The following is a 23966-nucleotide window of genomic DNA, read 5'->3' as shown; positions in this document are numbered from 1 at the left end:
CATATGCATCAAATGCCTAATCATTAAAAACAGAAATTAAATAGCAAAAAATTAGCAATAAGGTTCCACTACAGGTAGCACATAGAAATCTATATAGAAAATGGCATAAAAAAAACTTCAGTTCAACAGCATCACTGAAAATGATATCTTATTAATCTTGTCTAAATCACAACCAAGCTTTCAAAAATGGTCCGCAACCAGGATTTCAGCTACGTATATTTTCCACAATATCCTGCAACGACGAAAAAACCACGACCACAATCGCAATTTAAAACCTTGATACAACTTTATGCTGCAAAGTGAAAACCACATTACGGCTGAAATGCACAACAATTTCCATCCGTAGTCCAGAATCAATATTTGCAGAACATGAAATAATCACTCTTAAGTTCCGACTCCAATGAACAGCTTCCAGAGTAAAGTTACCCAACACATTTAGGCAAAAAAAATTTCCAAGCTTTAACTTTTTCAGTGTGGTGGCTCATCAATACCATCCGAGTCTAACTCAAAAAAAACCCATTGCTCAATCCCCACCCCCAAAAAAAAAGTCAGAAAGATTCTATTTTGCAGATGAAAGAAAGTGGAAAATTAAAATTATGAACAAAATGCGGCAAAACAAAAGCAACCCCATGACCCAAAAACTTGATATAGAAGAAATGGATTTGGAATGGGTTATAGTGACTCACAGTGTCATCATCTCTTTGAATGCGGATTTTGTTGAAAGGAGCTGAGTCAGCGATAGAACGGAGTGAGAAGCGACATGCAAAGAGTTGAAACGGTCCGAAGCGGGGCGGCGGTTGAAGAATTTGGGAGCTACGCGCAACATTCCTCAGTTGGCTTCTGTATGAGACTATGAAGAACAAATCTCTCTAAATTAATAATGGAGAGTGATACTGTAACAAATGATGAAGATTCTCTCACTTTACCTTAGCTTTCTCGCTTGAATTGATCCCTGTTCATCGTACTTTTGTTAAAACCATTTTAGTTTTTACAAAAATTTAATTGTTTGTTTCGCATTTTAGTTTTTCTAATAGACCAATTTTTGTCCAACATTTTTATATCATCGAATTTCTAATTTCCAATAGGAGATACTATAGTATGTTCAATTATAACAAAGTGTTAAATTTTGTGTAAGAGTTATTAATGATAATTAAAATGAGTGGTAGGTGTATATATCATAACTCAAACATATTTTTAACTAGATTTTTCCATTCAGTTGAAGGATAATGTGTACTTTATTTGGACTTCATCACAATGTTGCACTTTTTTCTCCCAGAACACAAAAATAACCATTGAATCCACTTACATTTGAATGAAATAAATGATAATCAATTGAGAAGTAAACCCTAATTCAGTATATTTCAATGAAACATAGTCATAACAGGTTATATTTCACTTCTCCATAACAACCTAAGATTGGATGTTGTCTTAAACCAATGATTTTGAGTTAGCAGATAATCTTCATGTGAAATTTAGATCTTTAGCCATTGTGATCTCGTGTGTGTGTGTGTGTTTTTTTTTTCAGTACAAGTATTCTTATAATTAACAAGACATGATGGACCATCAATCTTGTGTTAGAGTCGTGTACTAATAATATATGTAATCTTGCTCAAAGAATTTCACTTGTACTTCTCTTTCATGCGTAAGAGAGGCTAATTAAAACTAGGAAATTTGCAACTAATTATTTGTTAGCTTTTGTAATATATTTTCAAAGCTTTATTTTATAACAATTTTAGATTAAGAAACTTAACACAAAGTGTAGTTGGTATAACAAACTATATGAACCAAATATACTTAACGTGTGTTAGCGGTTTATCAATTACAATACACCCTCAAAATTCTTAGTTATCACTGTGTTGCGCTTCCTAGGTCATGTGTGTACCTAATATACATAAGTGTTCTAGAGATTATGTTAAGGTCTCATACAATCGATCCCACTTAACGCTCATATAGGTGATTTCATCAGGTAAATCATACATTACCCTTAAAAGATATTCATCAGGTAAATCATATATCAGGTAAATCATATAGCATCATTATACTCTTTTAGTAGAGTGGAAAATCCATTATATTCAATGACATAACCCATTGAACTCCTTAAAATTGTTATAAATATTGACAAAAGCACAAACAAAACTAGATTCTTAATACGTGTAGATTCAATGTCCTTAAGGATTTGTTCATGGTGTATTGGACAAGTTTTCTAAGATAAAACAAGAGCTTTTCAAATATTTTCGGATACTAAAAAAATCTAACATAAACTCTTTTAGAAAATAAATATACCTAATAAAAAAAAGAGAAGAGAGCACCGTTATGTGAAGGAAAACATTTAAAACCTATTAATAGGCGGAGTGATTTATAATGAACCAAAAATCTCAAAGTTTGCCAAAGAAAAAATCAACAACAACTCACCTTCACAACCATCACTACTTGCATAAGTAAAAAGAAAAAACTAGCAAGAGTTGAATCAAGGTTTTCAACGTAACTTTCGTGAATCAAGAATAGGAGTTTTAGATAACCAGAATGATTGAATGTGAGGACAAACAAAAGATTAAATAGCTATGTTTTCAAGTTTCTGCATAAATTCATGACTTGGTCATGCTAGTTCACATATTTTATTTTCGTTTTTATATATAAAAATCTTATGTTTCAAGTTTTACACGAAAAAAATTTACAGGTTAACATCTGTGAAAATTCTAATATTATTTAAGGTTTTTTATCATAATTGGAAGAAAATATGATTTATGGACTTTTAATATCAATTTTTATCCTGAAAATTTAACATACAAAATTAGATTTTAATGTTTGTATTAAAGATAATTCATCAAATTTAACATTTTTGTATTAAAGATAAACAGAAACATTGAAGTCTCATTCATAATAGTATGAAATTTGTCTCTCTTTTTTCTTCTTTATTAAAGATTAAAAAATTTACAGGATAAAATAATGAATATATCTAAATATATAGTTTAATAGATGGTGTAAAATAATTTCATTATCAATAATTTAAAATTATAGTAGCTATGTCTTTTAAAATAATTTTTATAAAATAATAATCTTATTTTAAATGACAATTTTGACATTAATTTGAATTTTTTGTGAGTTCATCAATTATTTACTTATTATATATTAGTAGTACAAGTATGACTTCACTCAATAACTCTATATATAATTTTCTTATGAAACAACTGTTATTAAATTAAAAAAAGTACTGAATAGAAAAGTTTACAAATCTTCATAATATTTTAAATAATGCTTATTAAATCTACAAGATATAAACCAATATTAACTGTCGATATTTAATATTTTCTAAAGTTTAGCATATTTTCATTGAAAAGTTAATAAAAAAATTAAACTAAATAATTAAATTTAATATAGTGTGATTGAAATAAGGTTATTCTTAGGATAATTCCACCTTCATCTTCATTAATGTATTATATTGTCACCAACAAATTTTTCTAACTAGATGCTAATTACTGAATTCGCAAACTCAAATCATGAACTCATGTGTGCTTAGCCTCTAGATTTTACTCCACAGGATAATCTTCAAAATGGTTGTTGTTTCGTTGTATATATGTTTGCAGAATATGTATGATAATCTTAGCCAGAAAATAGAATTAGACGAGCTCCAAAAGTCAAAACCATGTCATGGAGAATTTGAGATTTTCTCAAACATTGAGAGGACAAACCTCAATAGTATTCCATTAGTACATATTGCTTGTAGTGATGTTTTAAGTTTTATTTCTGTTTTTGTTTATGATAAAAGAAAAGAAAAATATATAGTAGAAACATTTGATTCAACTGTGAGAATCTATGGCCCGTTTATTTGAGAAATTGCTTACTGTTTTAATTTTGTTTTTGAAGTTCATACATGAAATGTGCAGAAAACAGTTGTTTACTTGTTTTTATCAAACCATCTTCTTTATACGAGTAAGAAAATACATTTTAACAAAACATTACACACAATATTCTGAATTTGTAAGGTTATATGGGAGAACAAGGAATGTCTTGCAGATGGATTGCCACATTTGATATACATATCGAGAGAGAAAAAGCCAAAACAGTCACAACATTTCAAAGCTGGTGCAATAATATAAAAAAGAAAATGTATAGATAAATTTTTTAAAAATTTTGCTTGAAAATTTATTTCGATTAGAAATAAGATAATTTATAACAAGTAGATGCAAAATTTACCTATAAGTAAGTAAGATTGAATTAAACTTTAAATTTACATTTTAATTAATTTTAGGATGAAAATGGTTTTAATAATTTTTATCAATCACTTTTATGAAATTAGTTAAACATTATTTTTAATCAAAGTCTACTTCTAAAAGTCTCAAAGTCTACTTCTAAAAATTTTATTTTTAATCTTTTAACATCTCAACGTTATCATGCATTTTAATTTTTTAAAAAAATTTATTTTTAATTTTAATAAATACCTTTTTATATTTTTTTTAAAAAATATGCACCACCTTAATAATAATTAAATTTAAAATTTAAATATTATTTAATACTTTTATATTTTAATAATTATTAAAATATGATTTATGTTATAATAATAGTTATATTAAAAATATAAAAATAAAATAATAAAAATAAAAATAGTAACAATAAAAAAATTATATTAAATAAAATATTTAATATATTTAAATATATAAAATTATATTAAAATATTAAATTAAATTAAATAATTATTAAAATTTAAATAAATAAAAAAATTTTAAAACAATTACTTATCAAATAACAAATAAAATTATATTAAATAAAATATTTAAATATATTAAATTATATTAAAATATTAAATTAAATTAAATAATTATTAAAATTTATATAAAAAGTAAAATTTTAAATATAGTTACTTATCGGATATGGATATTCTTATTGGATATATATCTGATTAACAAATTTTTCAAAATTTTATTTTTTTTAAACTTTAATAATTATTCAATTTAATTTAATATTTAATATAATTTAATGTATTTAAATATATTAAATGTGATTTTAAATATTATTTTTATTTTTATTATTATTATTCTTATTTTAGTTATTATTTTTTATTTTCTTAATAAAATTACTATAAAAATATAAATCATATTTTAATAATTATCAAAATATAAAAATATAATAAATAATATTATAATTTTTTTTTAAATTCAATATTTATTAAATTTTAAATAAAAAGTAAAAGTATTAGCATATTTGATGAATTTTAATATCTGATAAATAAGTTTTTTAAAATTTTTATTTTTATTTAAAATTTAATAATTGCTTAATTTATTTTAATACTTTATTATAATTTAATATATTTGATTATATTAAATCAAATTTATTATTATTTTTTATTATTTTATTTTTTATGATTTTAATATAACTATTATTATAATATAAATCATATTTTAGTAATTATTAAAATATAAATTTATATTAAATAATATTTAAATTTTAAATTAAATCAAATTATTATTAAAGTGGTGAAGATTGTTTTTAATAAGAAGAGAAAAAACCGAAAAGTTATTTATTAAAATTAAAAATAAAAGTTTTAAAAAAAATAAGAGGTGCATGAAATGTTAAAAAGTTAAAAGTGGAACGAGGGATGAAATGTTGGAGAAATAGGATGAAACACCCATATCAGAATTGTGTATACCAAACCTAATTGCCTGCTCCAGGAGGTGTACAAACAGAATTGCTTGAGATCTTCTTTAGCAAGCACTGTCCTATTTTTGGCACCATTTTCCATAAACTTACTTTGAGGCAATGCTTAGCATATATGTGGATTATCAACTACTGGGGTCAAAAGCCACTGTTTGAACTGTGCTCTGCATGTCTTCTTTCATATTGCATCATCACCAATTCCAATTTCTTACCCATGGTGAGCTTTTTCAAAATAATGTTAATACAATTTTTAAAGATTATGTGACTTTGTAGTGTAGAACAAAAGTTTACTCATAGAGATGCCAATATGGAATGAGATGACAGGTCAACCAGATTTTTAGTCTATTAATTTCCAAATCCATTGATGAATAAAATATTGTTTGTATTTTTTTCAATATATAATAAATGTTGATTTTGTATTTTGCTTAATGCAGGACCAAGGAATATGTATTTCCATTGCATTTTTTGTAATTTACAAGATATATACTATATCAGAATATTTATCAGCAGGACTGTCATACAGAGCATGGTGGAATAATGAGAGGATGTCGAGAATAACACGCATGAATGCTGGTTTTTGTGCATTTGTCTGCATCCTACTGAAGTTGTTAAGAATATCTGACACAATATTTGACGTAACAAAGAAAGATGTGTACCTCTTTCAGATGATGTTAGAGATGATAAGGATGCTGGTAGGTTCACCTTTGATGAGTCCTTAATTTTCTTGCCAGGCACTACGATGTTGTTGCTGCAATTGACGATAATGTTGATCAAGGTATTGAGATTGCAACCACTAATGCCAACACATAATGGAAATGGAGTGGGTGAGATTTTTTGTAGTATTTATTTGATAATTTGCCTTTGGCCATTTTTTAGAGATTATTTGAGAAAGGGAAGTATAGAATTCCCTTGTCCTTGTGCAAATCAATTATTTTAACATGTTGTTTTATACACTTATGTAAAAGAAGCATGGATGATTAATGGGCGTGGAGACTAAAACTAATGATGTTAGAGTGTTGCTCCCTCTACCACCAAAAAAGTAATAAACTAATAAAAAAAACTTTAACAGATGTGACCACATCCGTTTAACTAATTATATAAAAATATTAAATTAATAAACAAAAAAAAAACTTGAACGGATGTAGCGACATCCGTTAAGAAATGTGACATATCTGTTGAAGTATTTTTCTTCAACGGATATTGACATCTGTTGAAGAAAAAATGTGGGGGTGTAGGATATTTTAAAATATAAAGGATAATTTTAGAATTTTTAAAAAATGTGGTCATACAATGAGCAATGTGAAGTGGTGTAGGGAGTAACCCTTTGATTGTTAATTAATATAATCTTGTTACTTACTCTTATATTTATCAAAATGGAATAGCAAGTGTTGTACTCTTTTATTTTAGGAAGTATTTCAATATCCTAAAACAAACAAAACATATACAATACACTTGAAGTATTAAAAAAAAATACATTATAAACATACACAAAACATATATAAAGGAAAAATTGGATTTCAAAATCCGGTGACATTATATTAAAAAGACCTCCCCCATAAGGTAATTTTAATGTAGCTGATTTTTCTTCTTTTACAATTAGTTTTGTTACAGGTAACAGTTGTTCTAGCTAATTGTTCATCATTTTTGAGTGTGATTTCTATGTTATATATAATCGTGTATAAGGACATATTGGTTGAAATAGATTATTCCTTTTATCAATCAAAACCTCTTCTCGATCAACATCCGATCATTGTTTTGTCGAATTCGGATTTCGACGTCTGGTAATTTTGTTAAACTTTATTTATATAATTTATCATTCTTATTATTGATTTCAATTATAATTTTATATATATTGTCACACTGATGAAAATAATAATGAAATCAATGGATTAGTGGATTTTTTAAATGCATTATAGCTTTCGAAATTTTTATTTCAATATTCATTAAATTTTAATGATTTATTAATTCTTTCAAATTATAAAATTTTTTAATTAATTTGATATTATTAGTTTTTGAATCTTTTATACAAAATTTTTTTACATGGCTTTTGAAAATTTTAGTTCAATATTTATTAAATTTTAAAGACTTTCCAATCAATTATAAAGGCTTAAACATGACTTTCGAAATTTTTAATTTAATATTTATGAAATTTTAATGATTTATTAAGTCTTTCAAATTATAAAAAAAATTAATTGATTTTTTAAATGATTTATTAAGTTTTATTTTTTTACATCATAAAAAAATAAGTTCATAAAAAAATGATTTGGTAATAAAATGATTTCTTTCACATGCAATATTTGATACAAAAAATTTTGACATGCAATTTTAATAGTTTTTGTAGGACTATTTTTAATTTCGTAAAAAAAATATTGGTATTTAAAATGCATATGAAAACGTCAATATCCAATTTTTCACGTAAAGAATTGACACCACATTCAAAATCATAAGATAATTGGTTAATGGGTCATTACCATTATATGATGTTCTATTTTCTCATTTTACTCAATTTCAGACTTAAATACACACTTTAATTTTCAATAGGGTAACCATCTAAGACTAATAGTGTTGTCTAGTGCACTACACTAGTTGTCTAATGCTTGAAATTAACATGTGAATCATATCTCATCCCTCGCTCAATGACCCACAAGGACTCTTGTTTCAGTTCAAGATTTCATATCACATCCCTAGCTCAATGAAACCCCAAAATCAAGTCATGAACGTCCCCATTACATGCAAGCTTTAAGATCGGAAACAAGAATACTAGTAATAGATAGAAAAGACATTTATAAATACGAAACAATCATTCATTACACAAGAGTTCATAGGCTACATCTAACCCTAACAAGGTGAATATGGTTCTCCATTTCCAAGGAGAACCCTAAAGCTTACAAACATGGAAGATGGAAGAAGAAGGAGACCCAAAGGAAGAGGAGGAGATGTTCCCACAAGCTCCTCGCGCCCTCCATGAGCTCCAAACGTGAAATCGCGCCTCCAAAGAACCAAAGACCCTTTTTCTTTCTGCCTCGTGAGTATATATACTTCCCGAATTCTCGCTTAAGCTAAATTATTCTCGCTTAAGCAAAAATGACTTTTTAATCAATGACTTCCTGGATCACCGAGGCTCTTCAATGTAATGGAGGATCTTCCTAACATCGAAATAGATCAAAAAACAAGGGATTAGAGTATTATTTACATAATGTAGCTCAAAATATAGATAAATACTAAAACTAAATAAAAGAGAGGATTTAAGCAATTAATAAGCTAAAGAAGAGTTGATTTTGCTACTAAAATTATGATTAAATAATGATAAGAATTAGCATTATCAACAACCGCCACGTGGCATTGTCAAATTGTTGGCAAATAAAGGTTGTTAAAGAAACGTTTTCGAAATTTATTATGTATATAAATGTTATATGTATATTTTTATTAAAAAATGACTTTTTAAGGTATTACATTATTAAGCCATGTTTTGTTAATAATGACTTTAATTGCTAAATTTTAATATAGATATTACTACAACATTTATACAAATAATAAATTTGATCCAAATTAAAAATGGACCAAATTATTCTAATGAAAAAACATGGATTAATAATATATTAGCTTTAAATACCTTTTTTTAAATTATTTATATTTAATTACTTTTAATCTTATAAAAAAATATGGATTAACAAAACATTAATTAATAATATATATAATAATATAATATGTTAAAAAAATTATTTTTAATAAAAATATAAATATTACATTTATACAAATAATAAATTTTCTCTCGATTTGAAGAGATAATATTGTTCTTGAAATTTTTTTGACTAAATTAAATTAAATTAAATAAATATATATATAAGGACTAAACTCAAATCAACACAATAACACTTTATACCAGTGACACAAGGCAGTATCCTAACAAGTGCTACCGATAATAGCATGTGTTGCACCAGCGACATGACATTTGGTAACATAAATTTTTATGTTAGTATCCTAACATGTGGCAACAAAAAAAAATTAAAAATTTAAAAACTAATAAAGACATAGATTGACATATATCATGTCCGCCGTTAGTAATTAGAAAGAAAACCTAATTGAAAATTTTTTTAAAAATTAGGACACAATTGATTTTTTATTTTTAAAACAGAGACTAACTAAACACACTCCCCACCAAAACAAAAACAATCATTTCTCAACTTGAGAATAATACTTGTTTCCATGTTTAGTTTGTGTTCCTTTCCTAAATAAAATTACTCAAGTCAATCATTCAAATCAAATCTTTGTTGATACGTTCAAAGGTCCTCTAGTTATCAATCATAGCTCAATAGACTACAACTTGTGCAACCACTTCAACATCTTCAACATATTAAACGACTTCAATATAGACATTCACGAAGCCTACGTCTGATGAGTCTCAAAACCTATATTTTAACAAAGATTTCAACATAAGTTTAGTTAACCCAATTTTAACAAAAATCATAGTTTTGGTTTTAAATTTAAGACTAAAAAAATCTTATCTAAGATGATGATTCTCAAGAAGAAAAACACATTCAATTATATAATTAAATTAAATTTTTGAGTTTGTAAAAAATTAAAATATAAATAAAATTATCAATTAATATTAACGTAGTGTGATAAAATCTATTTAAAAAATAATAATATCAAAGTCTTAATAAATTCTTATAGGTGCAATTCTCTTATATGTAATCCGTGATCCAACATAATATTGTTAAAACTATTTAAGCATTGTAGCGAAAGAGGGATAATCTTTTTACACTTAAGTTAAAAAAAATCACAACTTAAAAGATTAATATTTTAATTAACTTTTTTTAGTATCAAACATCAATGTAGATTAGGTTTTGACTGAGTGTTAATATATTGATTCTCAAAAGTTGTTTTTCTTCTTATCTGTAAAAAATATCAATTCTTTGTATATATAGTATAGACAAAAAGTAACATCAGCTTTTGGCACAAATAGGGCAACTTTTTCCTTGATTGAGAATTAAACGTTCCATCCATGGAAACTTGTATCTCGAATTACAGGTGTTTACGAATGTGATATCTACATCTTGATCAAACAAATCTAGCTGCAATTTGTGATCCGTGTGGTTGAAAATGCTTTGGAAGACTGAGATGGGACCGTAATGCAGAGAAACACTGATCATCAGCGATCACCTTCACATGAAACTTTGATCTTTGCCTTCTCCTCTACCTTAGTGGTCCTCTCGAGTTTACGGTGTGTCTTTTAGTATGTAACACAAACACATGGACCAGTATCTTGTGTTACAGAATAGTGCCCTGATAATTTACGTAATGTCATGGATCACAACACAACACAACTTTTTCCTGTGACATGTATCTTTCTATGTTCTACTGTTTCATACGTATGTGTGAAGGATCGAATGTTAGAACTTCTATGGAAATCTTGGTTGACCCAAGACCATGTTTATTCAGTTAAGCATCTCATTCTCCTATTTTCTCGTTTTATATTTGAGAGAAAAGTTTCACAATATTAACTTCTTTTAAAGATTTTTAGTATTTTTTTTTCTTGGAACAAGAGAGAAGGTTATGTAATTTTTTCTATTAGTATAAATTTTCCTTTTTTGTCTATCAATATCTTTCTCATATTTACTTTTAGTTGTATGTGTTTGTACAATTTATCTATCTTGATACTCAACAATGATATTAGAGCTTGTTTCTGGTTTGAAAGAGATGTTCAATGAAAATAATTTCTCATTATGAAAAATGGGGTTGAAAGCAACTAAGAGAAAGGACATTTGTTGTCTAATGGCAATTGAGAAAAAAATCTTTGGAATCAATCAAAAGTGGAGAATAAATTAATGAAAACAATTTTTCAAACTTGAATGATAGATGCAGTTTTATTAACAATACTAATGGGAACTTACACTTTGAGGATGTTGTCGGAGTTATTCTTAAAGAATGATCCATGTAGAAAAACAAAGTAGATATGATTGAAAGTTCGAAGCAAGCAGAGACTTTGGTGATGATAAGAGGTAGATCAACAAAATGTGGATCAAGTGGGAGTCAAACTCATTATAGATCGACATCTCAAAGTAAAAAGTGTCTCAAATACTGTCATTATGGCAAGAGGGGCATGACAAGAAAGATTGTTGGCATTGGAAGAGTAAAGGAAAGAACAATGAAACATTAACCACACAAAGTTGTGTTGTAAGTACTTCGGAGGATGTAGATATTCTAGTGAGCGAAGCAGTAATCAACTCTAACGGTGGAAAACGTCTACATGATAAGTGATAGTAGATTCAGGTGCAACTTGGCACATGACCTCAAATTGAGATTAGTTTTGCACTTATAAAACTTGTCTCAAGTGGATTCGTGTTCATGGGAAACGATCATGTCGTAGAGGTTGCTGGATTTGATATTGTTAAAATAAAAATGAATGATGACAATATTGGTCACACAATTCAAGAGGTATGACATGTGAAGGACTTGAAGAAGAATTTATTGTCTATTGTGCAATTAGATTACCTTAAGTGTAAAATTCACACTAAAGGTGGAATCTTAAAGACGATGAGAGGGAATCTAGTAATGATAAAAGGAGATAAGATCATGGCAAATTTATATGTGATTATGGGAGATACGTTGCAAGAAACAAATGCAACAATTGCATCGACAAGTCAAGAATAAGCAATGATGTGGCATTGTTGACTTAGACATATGTCAGAGCAAGGTCTGTAAATTCTTGCATAACATAATCTCCTACCTAGGCTCAAGGAGTTTGATTTATCTTTTTGTGAGCACTCTGTGATAAGCAAACAACATAGATTGAAGTTTGTTAGAAACACCACAAAAAACAAACACGTATTAGACTTAGTTCATTTTGATGTGAGGGAATCACTAGGATTATCCTTAGGAGGGGAAAAGTATTTTTTGCCATATAGTGATTACTCTAAGATATTATAGGTGTATCTCATCAAGAGGAAGTCATATGTGTTACCAATATTGAAGTAATCTAAAGCACAAGTAAAGCTTGAAACTGAGAAAAAATTAAGTACTTAGGCTTTGCTAACAATGTGAAGGAGTATCACATGTGGGGTCCCACTACCCACAAGGTTATTGTTAGTAGAGATGCAATGAGGCTCTAACCTAAAAATTTTAAAGAAATAAGAAAACTTGGTTTATAAGTAGAACAAATAATTGTACAATTTAAAGAAAACGTGTGGGTGTTTGTATAAGAGAATTTGATTCCTTCATTAGCATTTATTACAAAAGACGGAGTTCATACCATTGTACTTATTGCAATAGGTTTGGTAAGAATGATTTTATCATTTTGTTGTTGTTTGTGGATGACATGTTGGAGGTAGGCTTCAACAAATCTAGAATGTAGAAATTGAAGGACTTGGAACTGATAAACAAGATTTTAAGGATGCAGATTCACCAAGATAGAAAAGATAGAAAGATTTGGCTTTCTCAGAAATACTTATTAAAGATATTATGGTGCTTCAACATGCAAGATTGCAAGTCATTTTCTATCTCATTTCCTATAATTGTATGTTATTCTCAAGTATGAGTTCTAGCATTGAAATGAATATGATAAAAATGTTGCGAGTACTGTGTGAATTAGTGGTGGATAGCCTTATGAATATTATGATGTGTATAAGATTAAACATTGCAAAAGCACTAAAAGTGGTTGATAGATTCATCCTGGAGAGCAGTTGAAAAATAAGCAGCATAAATAACAAAGTATGGTATGAAGATTTGATTTATTTAATCAAAATCTTCAAGAGTAAGAGATTCTAAAGGAAAGAAGTCTCACATTGGTAGGAACTTCTAGGAAGCTTTCCTTGCCTCTTATATAAAAAGACCATGCTTCATTAGTTAACCATCTCATTCTTCTCCTTTTTCTTTTTAATTATATTTGAGAGAAAATTCCAATAAAAATATATTAGTTTTCTTCAAAGATTTTTAGTATTTGTTTTTTTCCTTAAAAAAGAGAAAAAAAGGATATATAATTTCTTTTATTAATATGAATATTCATTTTTACTTACTGTGGATATATATTTCTTATCTTTATTTTATAGTTGTGTGCTTTTGCAGTTTTTCTTATATATATAGTATATATGTGCTAAAACCCATATAGCCAATGAAAAGTTACTAGAAAACTAGGTACAATATAAGTTAACACTAGTGCAGGAAGAAGAAATAGCACCGGTTATAATTGGTTATAGGCACCGGTTCTCCAAACCGAGGCATAAACAGACGAGGTAAAAAGGGTTAGATTTAATGCCTCAGTTATGAACTGAGATAAAAGTGATAAGATTATGCCTCGAATTTTTTTGTAATCGAGGCCGTAACACTTATTTTTAATTTTTTTAATTTTAGGTAACACAGTTCAAGCAGGAGGATTTGGTGATCGGAGATTGACAAAAATGCAGAGAGTTTCCTTAACAATAACCCAGAACCCAGAAGAGCAACCCATGACCCAAAACAGCAACCCAGAACAACAACCCGCTACCCAGAACAACAACCCGCTACCCAAAACAACAACCCAGAACCACCGTAACAGCAACCCAGAACCACCATAACAGCAACCCAGAACCCAAATCTTGCCTCCATGATTCAATCTTCTCTACCCCAACCTGCACACAGAACCCAGAAACTCAAAAATCGCAGAAACCAAACTCAAATTGCAGCAACCAAACTCAAATCGTAGAAAACAGAGATGGTGAGGGAGATCGAGGAATTTTCGCTGTCGCCGCGTCCTCGTCGTCGCCGCGTCCACCATCGTTTCTCTCTAGCCGGAAACCACCGATCTCGCGGCTGTGTTGGTTGTGTGAGTGTCGTGACCGTCATCGTCGCAAGGGGATCTACACTCGAGGACGGTTGGGGTCGTTGTCGCCCGTCGGAGATCTCGTCCATGGAGTGGGACTCGAGGACGAGGCCGCACTCGGAGCAGAGGATGTCGCCGGTGGAGTGGTCTGGGACGAGACCGTACTCGGAGAAGACGATGTCGCCGATGGAGTGGGACTTGAGGACGAGGCCGCACTCGGAGCAGAGGATGTCGCCAGTGGAGTGGTCTGGGACGAGACCGTACTCGGAGAAGACGATGTCGCCGATGGAGTGGGACTTGAGGACGAGGCCGCACTCGGAGCAGAGGATGTCGCCGGTGGAGTGGTCTTGGACGAGGCCGCACTCGGAGAAGACGATGTCGTCGGTGGAGTGGTCGAGGACGAGGCCGCAGTCGAAGCAGATGATGTCGCCAGTGGAATGGTCGGGGACGAGGCTGCACATGCGAGAAAGAAGGCAGTCTCACTAGGTTTTCTTAGATGAATTTGGGGAAAAGTTACCTCCTTTGCATATAAGAAAGGCTTTTATGTCTCGGTCCCTCTTGCCCCGAGGCTGTAAAGGCTTGTATGCCTCGGTCTTCCTGCCAACCGAGTCAGTATCTCTGCTACCACCAGAAAAAAGACTTAATTAATATAATATTTGTGGGGTTTATGCTTCGGTTCACCCTGATAACCGAGACAGTATTTCCTTTAGACCTCGGTTACTTGACAACCGAGGCATATAGTACTCTAAATATTACGAAACTGCCACCGTATTTTTATACGCTTCGGTTTTGTTGGAATCGAAGTGTAATATGCGAGTTAAAATTACGATTTTTTACTAGTGTAACAATAAACCATCCAATGATTGAGCTGGCTGGTGCCAAAATAACAACAAAGAACCGTTTAGGGCCGGCCGGTAAATGTTAATGTTAACTGTCAATTCTTGTCTGTTTAGCACATGACCAATTACAATTTTTTTACGACATTCATTTCTTTATAAATACACCTTCCTTCATTGTCAGCCTATTCACACACACTCAGAGTTCTCTTAACACCTTGGCTCATATCAATGGCCGACCAAAACTCTTTCCCCCTCTATGAGAAACACTGGTACAAGCACACTTATAAAAGGGTAACGGAGAGCTTGCTCTTAGTCCTTCTCTTGTTGCAGCTTGGTTATCGCGTAATCTCTATCAGCAACTACTCATTCCCTTGGTTTCTTGCTTTTGTTTGCGAATCATGGTTCACCATCTCTTGGTTTTTCACCCTCTCCACTCAGTGGAGTCCAGCAGTAATCAAAACCTACCCACAACGTCTCTTACAAAGGTATCCTTTATATTATTCACTCCATTTACTTACAATAGCTAGCTAGCTAGCTATCTGTTTCTTCAATGCCTTGCTAATTATCATCAACTGTTTTATTACTTTCTTTTATAAAGAAAAACCTTAAATTATATCATTAACTGTTGCTATCTCTTTCCACGAGCAACTTTTGCTATTACTGATAAAACATATTTCTGTTCTAACAATCAGATAGGATTTATATATATATATATATATATATATATATATATATATATATATATATATATATATTATGTATATGACAGCTATCGGTATAAGATGTTATACGTGAATAAAAGCAATTTATACTTTTACATCATATGACATTTAGTTGTTACTATTACATGTGTTTGTTAACTTTTGTTATATAAGATTTCTTACACTCAAGTCTAGAAACTAAACGTATTATATATATAATTCACTACTACTTTAACTCGTCATATTTACATTAATACAGTCTAAAGTACTAGTAAGGACAACCAAAATATATGGTTTTCTCAAAATGTTTTTAAGGTATAGACTGCAATTTGTCATTGGGTATGCATGCATATGAATTTTGTTGGTATTAGTGAATTTTGTGAGCAGTGTGCAGGAACTTCCAGCAGTGGATATGTTTGTGACAACAGCAGACCCTGTTCTTGAACCACCTATTATCACAGTGAACACTGTGTTGTCTCTGTTAGCACTTGATTACCCACCTCAGAAGCTTGCTTGTTATGTCTCTGACGATGGTTGTTCACCCCTAACCTTTTACGCTCTTCAAGAAGCCTCCAAATTTGCAAAGTTTTGGGTACCATTCTGTAAGAAGTATGATGTGCAAGTTAGAGCTCCCTTCAGATACTTCTCTGCCAAACCAGAAATCTCAACAGCCAGTAACACACCAGAATTCAAACAAGAATGGTTACAGATGAAGGTGATTATTCCATGATTATTTTAAATTTTTTCTCCTGTAAAAGTTACATTAAAATTATATTTTAAGCTTTATGGGAAAGATATCGCATAAATTTAGCATAATATATATAATTATTATCCATATCAAATATCATTTTATAAAGACTTTATAAAAGAAGAAATGTTCTTTCCAATATTTTATATGAGAATTAATTAATTTTCAAGATTAAAAAAATAGTCCATATTTCAATAGTAATATTTTTCTAAATTTTATATATTTGTTAAATTATTGCTAACATTGTGAGCCACTTTTTTTTCAATTATTTTAACCGTTTCAAATTTTCTCATAATTAATATATTTATCATTTTAACTTTTATTTAATATTCGTATGATTTTTCACTTCAAACAATAGATTTAAAAATATCATTTTTGCTAACTAATAATATTAAATCCGAAATCTTAATTTATAATACTAAAGACAAGATTGGTCTACTGAGTTAATCTTAGAGAAGGTATGTAAGACTGAAAGATAAATGGGATAAATCATTGTATTAATGTTTGTATTATTCGACAAATAAAGAAAACATATAATGCCAAAAATACAAGTTTTGGCCACTAAAAAGGGAGAAATAATGAGAGGTTAAGAAATTATCACGGGTTTGAATGAAACTGTGGGTATAGTGTGATATTTATTTATCTTACTAAAGCATTACAAGAGATTCATCGTAATTAATCTTTAAAAAAAAATCTGTAACATGTTAAAATATAGTTAAATGTCACAATTTTTTTGTTATGTTCCGAAACTCGGTAATTCTATCTAATAGAATTAAACGTATTTACATTATTTTAAAATCTTATGTAGATTACAACCTCTAAAAATTTTAAATTTGATTTTCATAAGAAATTGCTAAAGAGAGTACATAATAATTAAAGACAAACAACAGAACTAAAATCAATAAAATAGTAACTAAGTTAATATTAATTTGACTTAAGATTAAACCAGGATGGTGTCTCTATTAAACTTTCAAAATTGTCTTGTTGTGTGTTGGCAGAATATGTACAATGATCTTAGCCAAAAAATAGAATTGGAAGCATCCCAAAAATCAAATCCAAGTCATGGAGACTTTGCTGTTTTCTCAAACACTGAGAGGACAAATCATCCATCCATAATCAAGGTATATCCAACACTTCTTTATTTACGCATCTGTTGAACTATTCAAACATATCAAACAAATTTCATGTTTTCTATATTCATTAACATCATATGTATCTTCTCTGTCACATAATTCTTTTTATATATCTTCTCTTGTCATGTGATTGTTTTTAAATGGTCAATTCTATTTGTTTATGTTACGTACAAGTATCTCAAACATGGATTTGCTACAATAATTATTACATATATAAATACTTTCCTGAATAAATAAATAAATAAATAAAAGGTTCACTGTGAGCACAAGTTTTATTAATCATATACAATTTGTGTCTGTTTGCACAATCTGATTTTGATGTGCAAACATTGATAACTTCTGGCGTAAAGACAGAACCTCTCTTAAAAAAGTATACTTACACAGAGTTTGTTGATATATGTTAGCTTTTCTTTGGTAGTATGTATCAGTGTTATTTAGGGTAAATAATGTATTTTATATAGTAGTTACATATATCATTGAATTATTTTAATTAATTCAAATACATTAATTTTCATATTTTATAGTCTTGAAATAACATTTTTATTACTCAAAGAGATATATGTACAAAAAACCCTGTGATGTTATATTTCACTCTTAGTTTAAAGGAAATACCACTGCTTACTTTATACTATGAATTTGTAAGGTTATATGGGAGAACAAGGAAGACCTTGAAAATGGGTTACCTCATTTGATCTATATATCTAGAGAGAAGAGGCCAAAACATTCTCATCATTTCAAAGCTGGTGCCATGAATGTATTGGTGAGAAACTCTTTTTTTATTTTCTGATATGGTTAGGTTTCTCTGTATAGTATATTCAGTTTGTGAATTCTTTCTTTAATTACACTCATCTTTTTCCCATTCTTTTCATTACAAACTCATAATCTTTTTGGAAGCTTTAATTCAACTTCCGATTATATTTCAGACAAGAGTCTCTGGGTTGATAACCAATGCTCCCTTTATGCTGAACGTGGACTGTGACATGATCGTAAATAATCCAAAGATTGTTCATCATGCATTGTGCATTTTACTCGATCCCAAAGGACAAAAAGAAGTTGCATTTGCTCAATGTCCCCAACAATTCTACGCTACACTGAAGGACGATCCTTTTGGAAACCAGATGGCAATTTTGATGAAGGTCATTGGAATTAAATACTAATCTTTCCACAAGAAAAAAATAACTCTTTTCAAAATATATATATATATATATATATATATATATATATATATATATATAAGTTAGGTCAATTTATTACTTCTAAGAAAATCTCTTTCTATATAATGCAGTACATGGCAGCAGGATTAGCTGGGCTGCAAGGGCCTTTCTACGGGGGAACAAACTGCTTCCATAGAAGAAAAGTTATTTATGGTCTTTCTCCAGATTACGTTGACAAGGGTACGTACATGTTACATTGATACGTTCATGTTTTCATGGATTTTCAATTTCTCAAGCTACTGTTATAATTTAGTAGCATGTTCAGTATATAGTATATGTTGTTTTAATCATGTATATATAAAAGTAAATTCAAGTGTGCTTTAAAAACTATAATTAAGAACATTTTTCATGGCTTCCATTGTTTATCTTACGCATTTTTTCAGGAAACAGCATATCAGAGAAGGAATTGAAACAAAAGTTTGGAGCTTCAAAAGAGTTTATGAAGTCAGCTGCTTGTGCATTGGAAGGAAGGACAGATTCACCAAATGCTGTTAATATTGCAAAGGTTATTGAGACAGCAAGCCAAGTTGCTGGTTGTGGATATGAATATGGCACAGGATGGGGCAAACAGGTATTCAAATAAGAATGAAAAATAAATATATAAAATTTATTTTTATTAAAACTCAATTTATAATACTCATTAACACTAAAATAATTTATCTTTCTTATATATATATTAATGAAATTGAAGCTGAAATTGGTTTGATGGAAATTATAGGTGGGTTGGATATATGGATCAGTAACAGAGGACGTGCTTACTGGACTGACAATCCATGAAAGAGGTTGGAGATCAGAATTTTGTACACCAAACCCAATTGCCTTCACGGGCTTTGCTCCAGGAGGTGGCCCAACTGCAATGGTCCAACAGAAGAGATGGGCCACAGGGTTTCTGGAGATCTTTGTAAGCAAACACTGTCCTATTTTTGGCACCCTTTTTCATAAGCTTACTTTGAGGCAGTGCATAGCATATATGTGGATTCTCAACTGGGGGCTGCGAACAGTGTTTGAAGTATGCTATGCATGTCTTCTTGCGCACTGCATCATCACCAACTCCAATTTATTGCCACAGGTAAACAAACCAAACAACAACATCAACATTTAAACGAAACACAAATCCTAGTTTAGTTTACTTTTGCAAGTGACTAAACACTGTATATTGTGTTTTTGCTTTGAAAACTGCATAAAGCATCTCTTACTAAAGTTAGTATGTTAGAGAAATTGTAGAACCGATTGTGTTTTAGTTACTTCTATTTGTATATGCATCATACCTATACTTTTCTTTATAATATGATATTAATATCAATGTCTGAAAATGGTTAATGTAATTAGTAATAATTTAAGGAGAGATTAACACAAATTTTTACTTATTAGAGTCTAAATTTGTTTGCGCATAATGATACAACATATATTTTATTTTGGTTTGATGCAATTCGAAAGGTCAAACTTTAAAGAAAATTTTTAAATAACAACTAATTTTAGTAATAAAAATATGTTTAGAGGTATTGAGAAATTATTTTTTAAAATTTTTTTATAGTAAAAACCTTGATAGTAGCTAATGTTAGTTACTAATTTAGAGACTAATTCGTCATAAAAACTATTTTAGTTATCAATTTAGAAACTAATTGTTGAAACTATTTTAGTTATTAATAATTTTTAATTTTTAATCTATAAATTGATCATTATAATTACTAATTACTTTTTATCACTAAAATTTATCAATATTCAATAATTTTCTTTATACTATCTTTATATTAATATTAATGTTTGATATATATAATATGAAGGTTATAACTTTGTATTGTGTTTAATTCAGGACCTTGGCATATGTATTCCAGTTGCTGTTATAGTAATTTACAAGGTATACACTGTATCAGAATATTTAGCAGCAGGGTTATCAATAAAAGCATGGTGGAATAATCAAAGGATGTCAATAATAACACCCATGAATGCTGGTTTCTGTGCTTTTCTCAGCGTCCTACTTAAGATTTTAAGAATATCTGAAACTGTATTCGACATAACAAAGAAAGATTTACCCCCAACAACTGATGTTGTAGATGACAAGGATGCTGGCAGGTACACCTTCGATGAATCCCTAGTTTTCTTGCCAGGCACTACCATTTTGCTGTTGCATTTCTCAGCAATAACTATCAAGTTATTAGGAATGCAACCAGTGGTGCCAATTAGCAAGAACGAGTGTGGAATTGGTGAGATTTTTTGCAGTGTTTATTTGATTGTTTGCTATTGGCCATTTCTAAGGGGATTATTTGAGACAGGAAAATATAGGATTCCCTTGTCTACAATATACAAATCAATTGTCTTAACGTGTCTCTTAGTACACCTTTCTAGAAAAACTGTTGCTGCTTGATCAGGTTTAGAAACTATGGATAAAACAATAAACATATGAGAATATCTTTTGTTCATAACATAATGTTGTCCGTTTTGAATTTCAGTATGTGCTTATGTCTAAAACTTTTAAAAAATAAATATAATTATGCATGGTATTCCATGTGTTATTTTTTATGTTTTTATAATGTAGCAATTCATATAACTATTAATCATAGACGTGGATATATTATGTTTTCAAGGAGCAAGATAGTAAATTATACCTTGGGTATATTATTAAAATATTTGTTATTATAATTTACTACTACTTGTATCTTCGAAAAAAAATAAGTGGGTATGTATTAGTATTTCCATACGAATTTAAGCATACACCAAGATAGAAAATTCACTTTTATATAATATTTTAAAGTTCAATAAACGAATTAATTCCCTATGAATTGTAATGTAATTGTAATTAGCACCAAAATAGTTATTCAACAAATTTTAACAAAGTTTTATGCATTCCACACTATCAATAAAATTATACTTAAATATAAAAATGTATACTAAACTAGCTACTTACATATGCTTGTTGACTTTCAACTAAATACAATATAAAAAGCTATCATAAAGCCAAAATTTAAAATTAGAATATTTCGGTGATTGATATGATCAATCAGTCCTTGTTTAGTTAACTTTGATGAAAAGAAATTTTAAGATAATCAAATTTCATTGAATAACATATATAAAGTACAAAAGAGTATGTTGCTGTTTATTAGTATTAATATATTATTCAAATGCATTTTGGTATTTTCAACTTTAAAATAACATGCATTTTCAATTTAAGCAAACAAATAGACGACATAAATCAACAAAAATAATATTATGTTTTTTTTTTAATTTAAGCTAATTGATCCAAACAAGATGTTTAAATCGCTGAAATAATATATATAGGGGCTTGCTAACGCGCATACGCTTGTTTTTGAGTTGGTACATTTTAGCAATGTGTACCGGGTTTTAGTAGACAAAAATACCCTTATATATCATGGATTCTAAGTTTCATGGATTCTAAGTTTTAAGGTTAAGGGTATTTTAATAATTTTCATTCTCAAAACTAAAAAAAAAAAAAGAAACCCCCAAACCCTTACTCACCTCTCTCATTCCTCTCAACCCTTTATCTTTCATCTCTCTCACTCCAACCTTTTCTCTATCATCCCTACTATAGCCCAATTCAACACTTGCCGTTAAACAATCTTACAAAAAATGATTTTATAATGAGTTTTCATTTTATAATTTTTGTCTTATCTAATTTTATCTAATTTTCACAAGTATAAAGGAATTGGTAATTGACCTAGAAAAAATCAGAAATACTTGCTCTTAAACAATTTCTTACAAAAAATGATTTTATAATGAGTTTTCATTTTATAATTTATTTTATCTAATTTTCACAATCATAATGACATCAAAGGAATTGGTAAAAAATCAGAAACACTCGTTGTTAAACAATTTCTTACAAAAAATGATTTTATAATGAGTTTTCATTTTATAATTTTTGTCGTATATAATTTTATCTAATTTTCACAAGCATAATGACATCCGAAGGAATTGGTAATTGGCCTGGAGGGTTTTTTTTAGAGATGATGATTCAACATATGTAGATGATGAAATTAGAGAGGTTAGTGAAGATGGTGAAATTGAAAAGATCTTGAATGAACCTTTGCCTGAAGGTGAATATGTCAATGACTCAACTCTTTACAAAGGCAAATTGTTTAACGACAAGTGTTTCTGGTTTTTTCAATTGGGGCTACAGTTTCTGATTTTTTCAATTGGAGCTACAGTAGTGATGAAAGAGAAAGGGTTAAGAGGAATGAGAGATGTGAGTAAGGGTTTGGGGGTTTCTTTTTTTTTTTTAGTTTTGAGAATGAAAATTATTAAAATACCCTTAACCTTAAAACTTAGAATCCATGATATATAAGGGTATTTTTGTCTACTAAAACCCGGTACACATTGCTAAAATGTACCAACTGGAAAAACACGCGTATACGCGTTAGCAAACCCCATATATATATATATATATATATATATATATATAAGTTAAGGATCCCAAACACTATTCATTTGTTGCAATTTATGAGTTATTATACATCTAAGATTATATAATCTACGTTATCAATAAATAAAATATTTACATACTGTAGTAATATTTTTTACGTCACAGCATTCTTTTATACTCTGGAGTAGTATTATTACTCCTTCAAAATTATAGCTGTTTTAGACATCTATTATGAAAACATTAATTATTATTTGTAACAAAAAAAAAAGCTCATAGTCATATTTACAATATCAAAAAAGTATGATGTTATTATACATATTTTATTTTATTATAGAGTAATTAACAATTTAGATTAATTAAGTATTCTAATTTGTTTATAACGAATTACTCTTCTAATCCAAGAATTAACATAATTCTTTTTCAGTAAAAAAGGAACTTTTATATAATGATATTCTTTTATACTTTGGAGTAGTATTACTCCTTCAAAATTATAGTTGTTTTAGACAT

General features: G+C 29.1%; 1 protein-coding gene across 1 annotated transcript; it reads left to right on the top strand.

Annotated features, from left to right (window-relative positions):
• Window positions 1-15482: 15482 nt before the first annotated feature.
• On the top strand, window positions 15483-21604 carry LOC124834251 (cellulose synthase-like protein H1). Its single transcript, XM_088098489.1, has 9 exons — window positions 15483-15773; window positions 16377-16704; window positions 17736-17858; window positions 18514-18630; window positions 18794-19006; window positions 19156-19264; window positions 19468-19655; window positions 19803-20153; window positions 20898-21604. The coding sequence occupies exons 1-9, from the start codon at window positions 15517-15519 to the stop codon at window positions 21447-21449; spliced, it is 2238 nt and encodes a 745-aa protein (XP_087954615.1). The 5' UTR covers window positions 15483-15516; the 3' UTR covers window positions 21450-21604.
• The last annotated feature ends 2362 nt before the right edge of the window (window positions 21605-23966 follow it).

The sequence above is a fragment of the Vigna umbellata genome, chromosome 9 (assembly GCF_029865625.1).
Source record: "Vigna umbellata cultivar VRB3 chromosome 9, Vumbellata_1.0, whole genome shotgun sequence".
Taxonomy (NCBI): domain Eukaryota; kingdom Viridiplantae; phylum Streptophyta; class Magnoliopsida; order Fabales; family Fabaceae; genus Vigna; species Vigna umbellata.
Note: the sequence above shows the minus strand (reverse complement) of the source record. Positions and strands in the feature narration are given on the sequence as shown.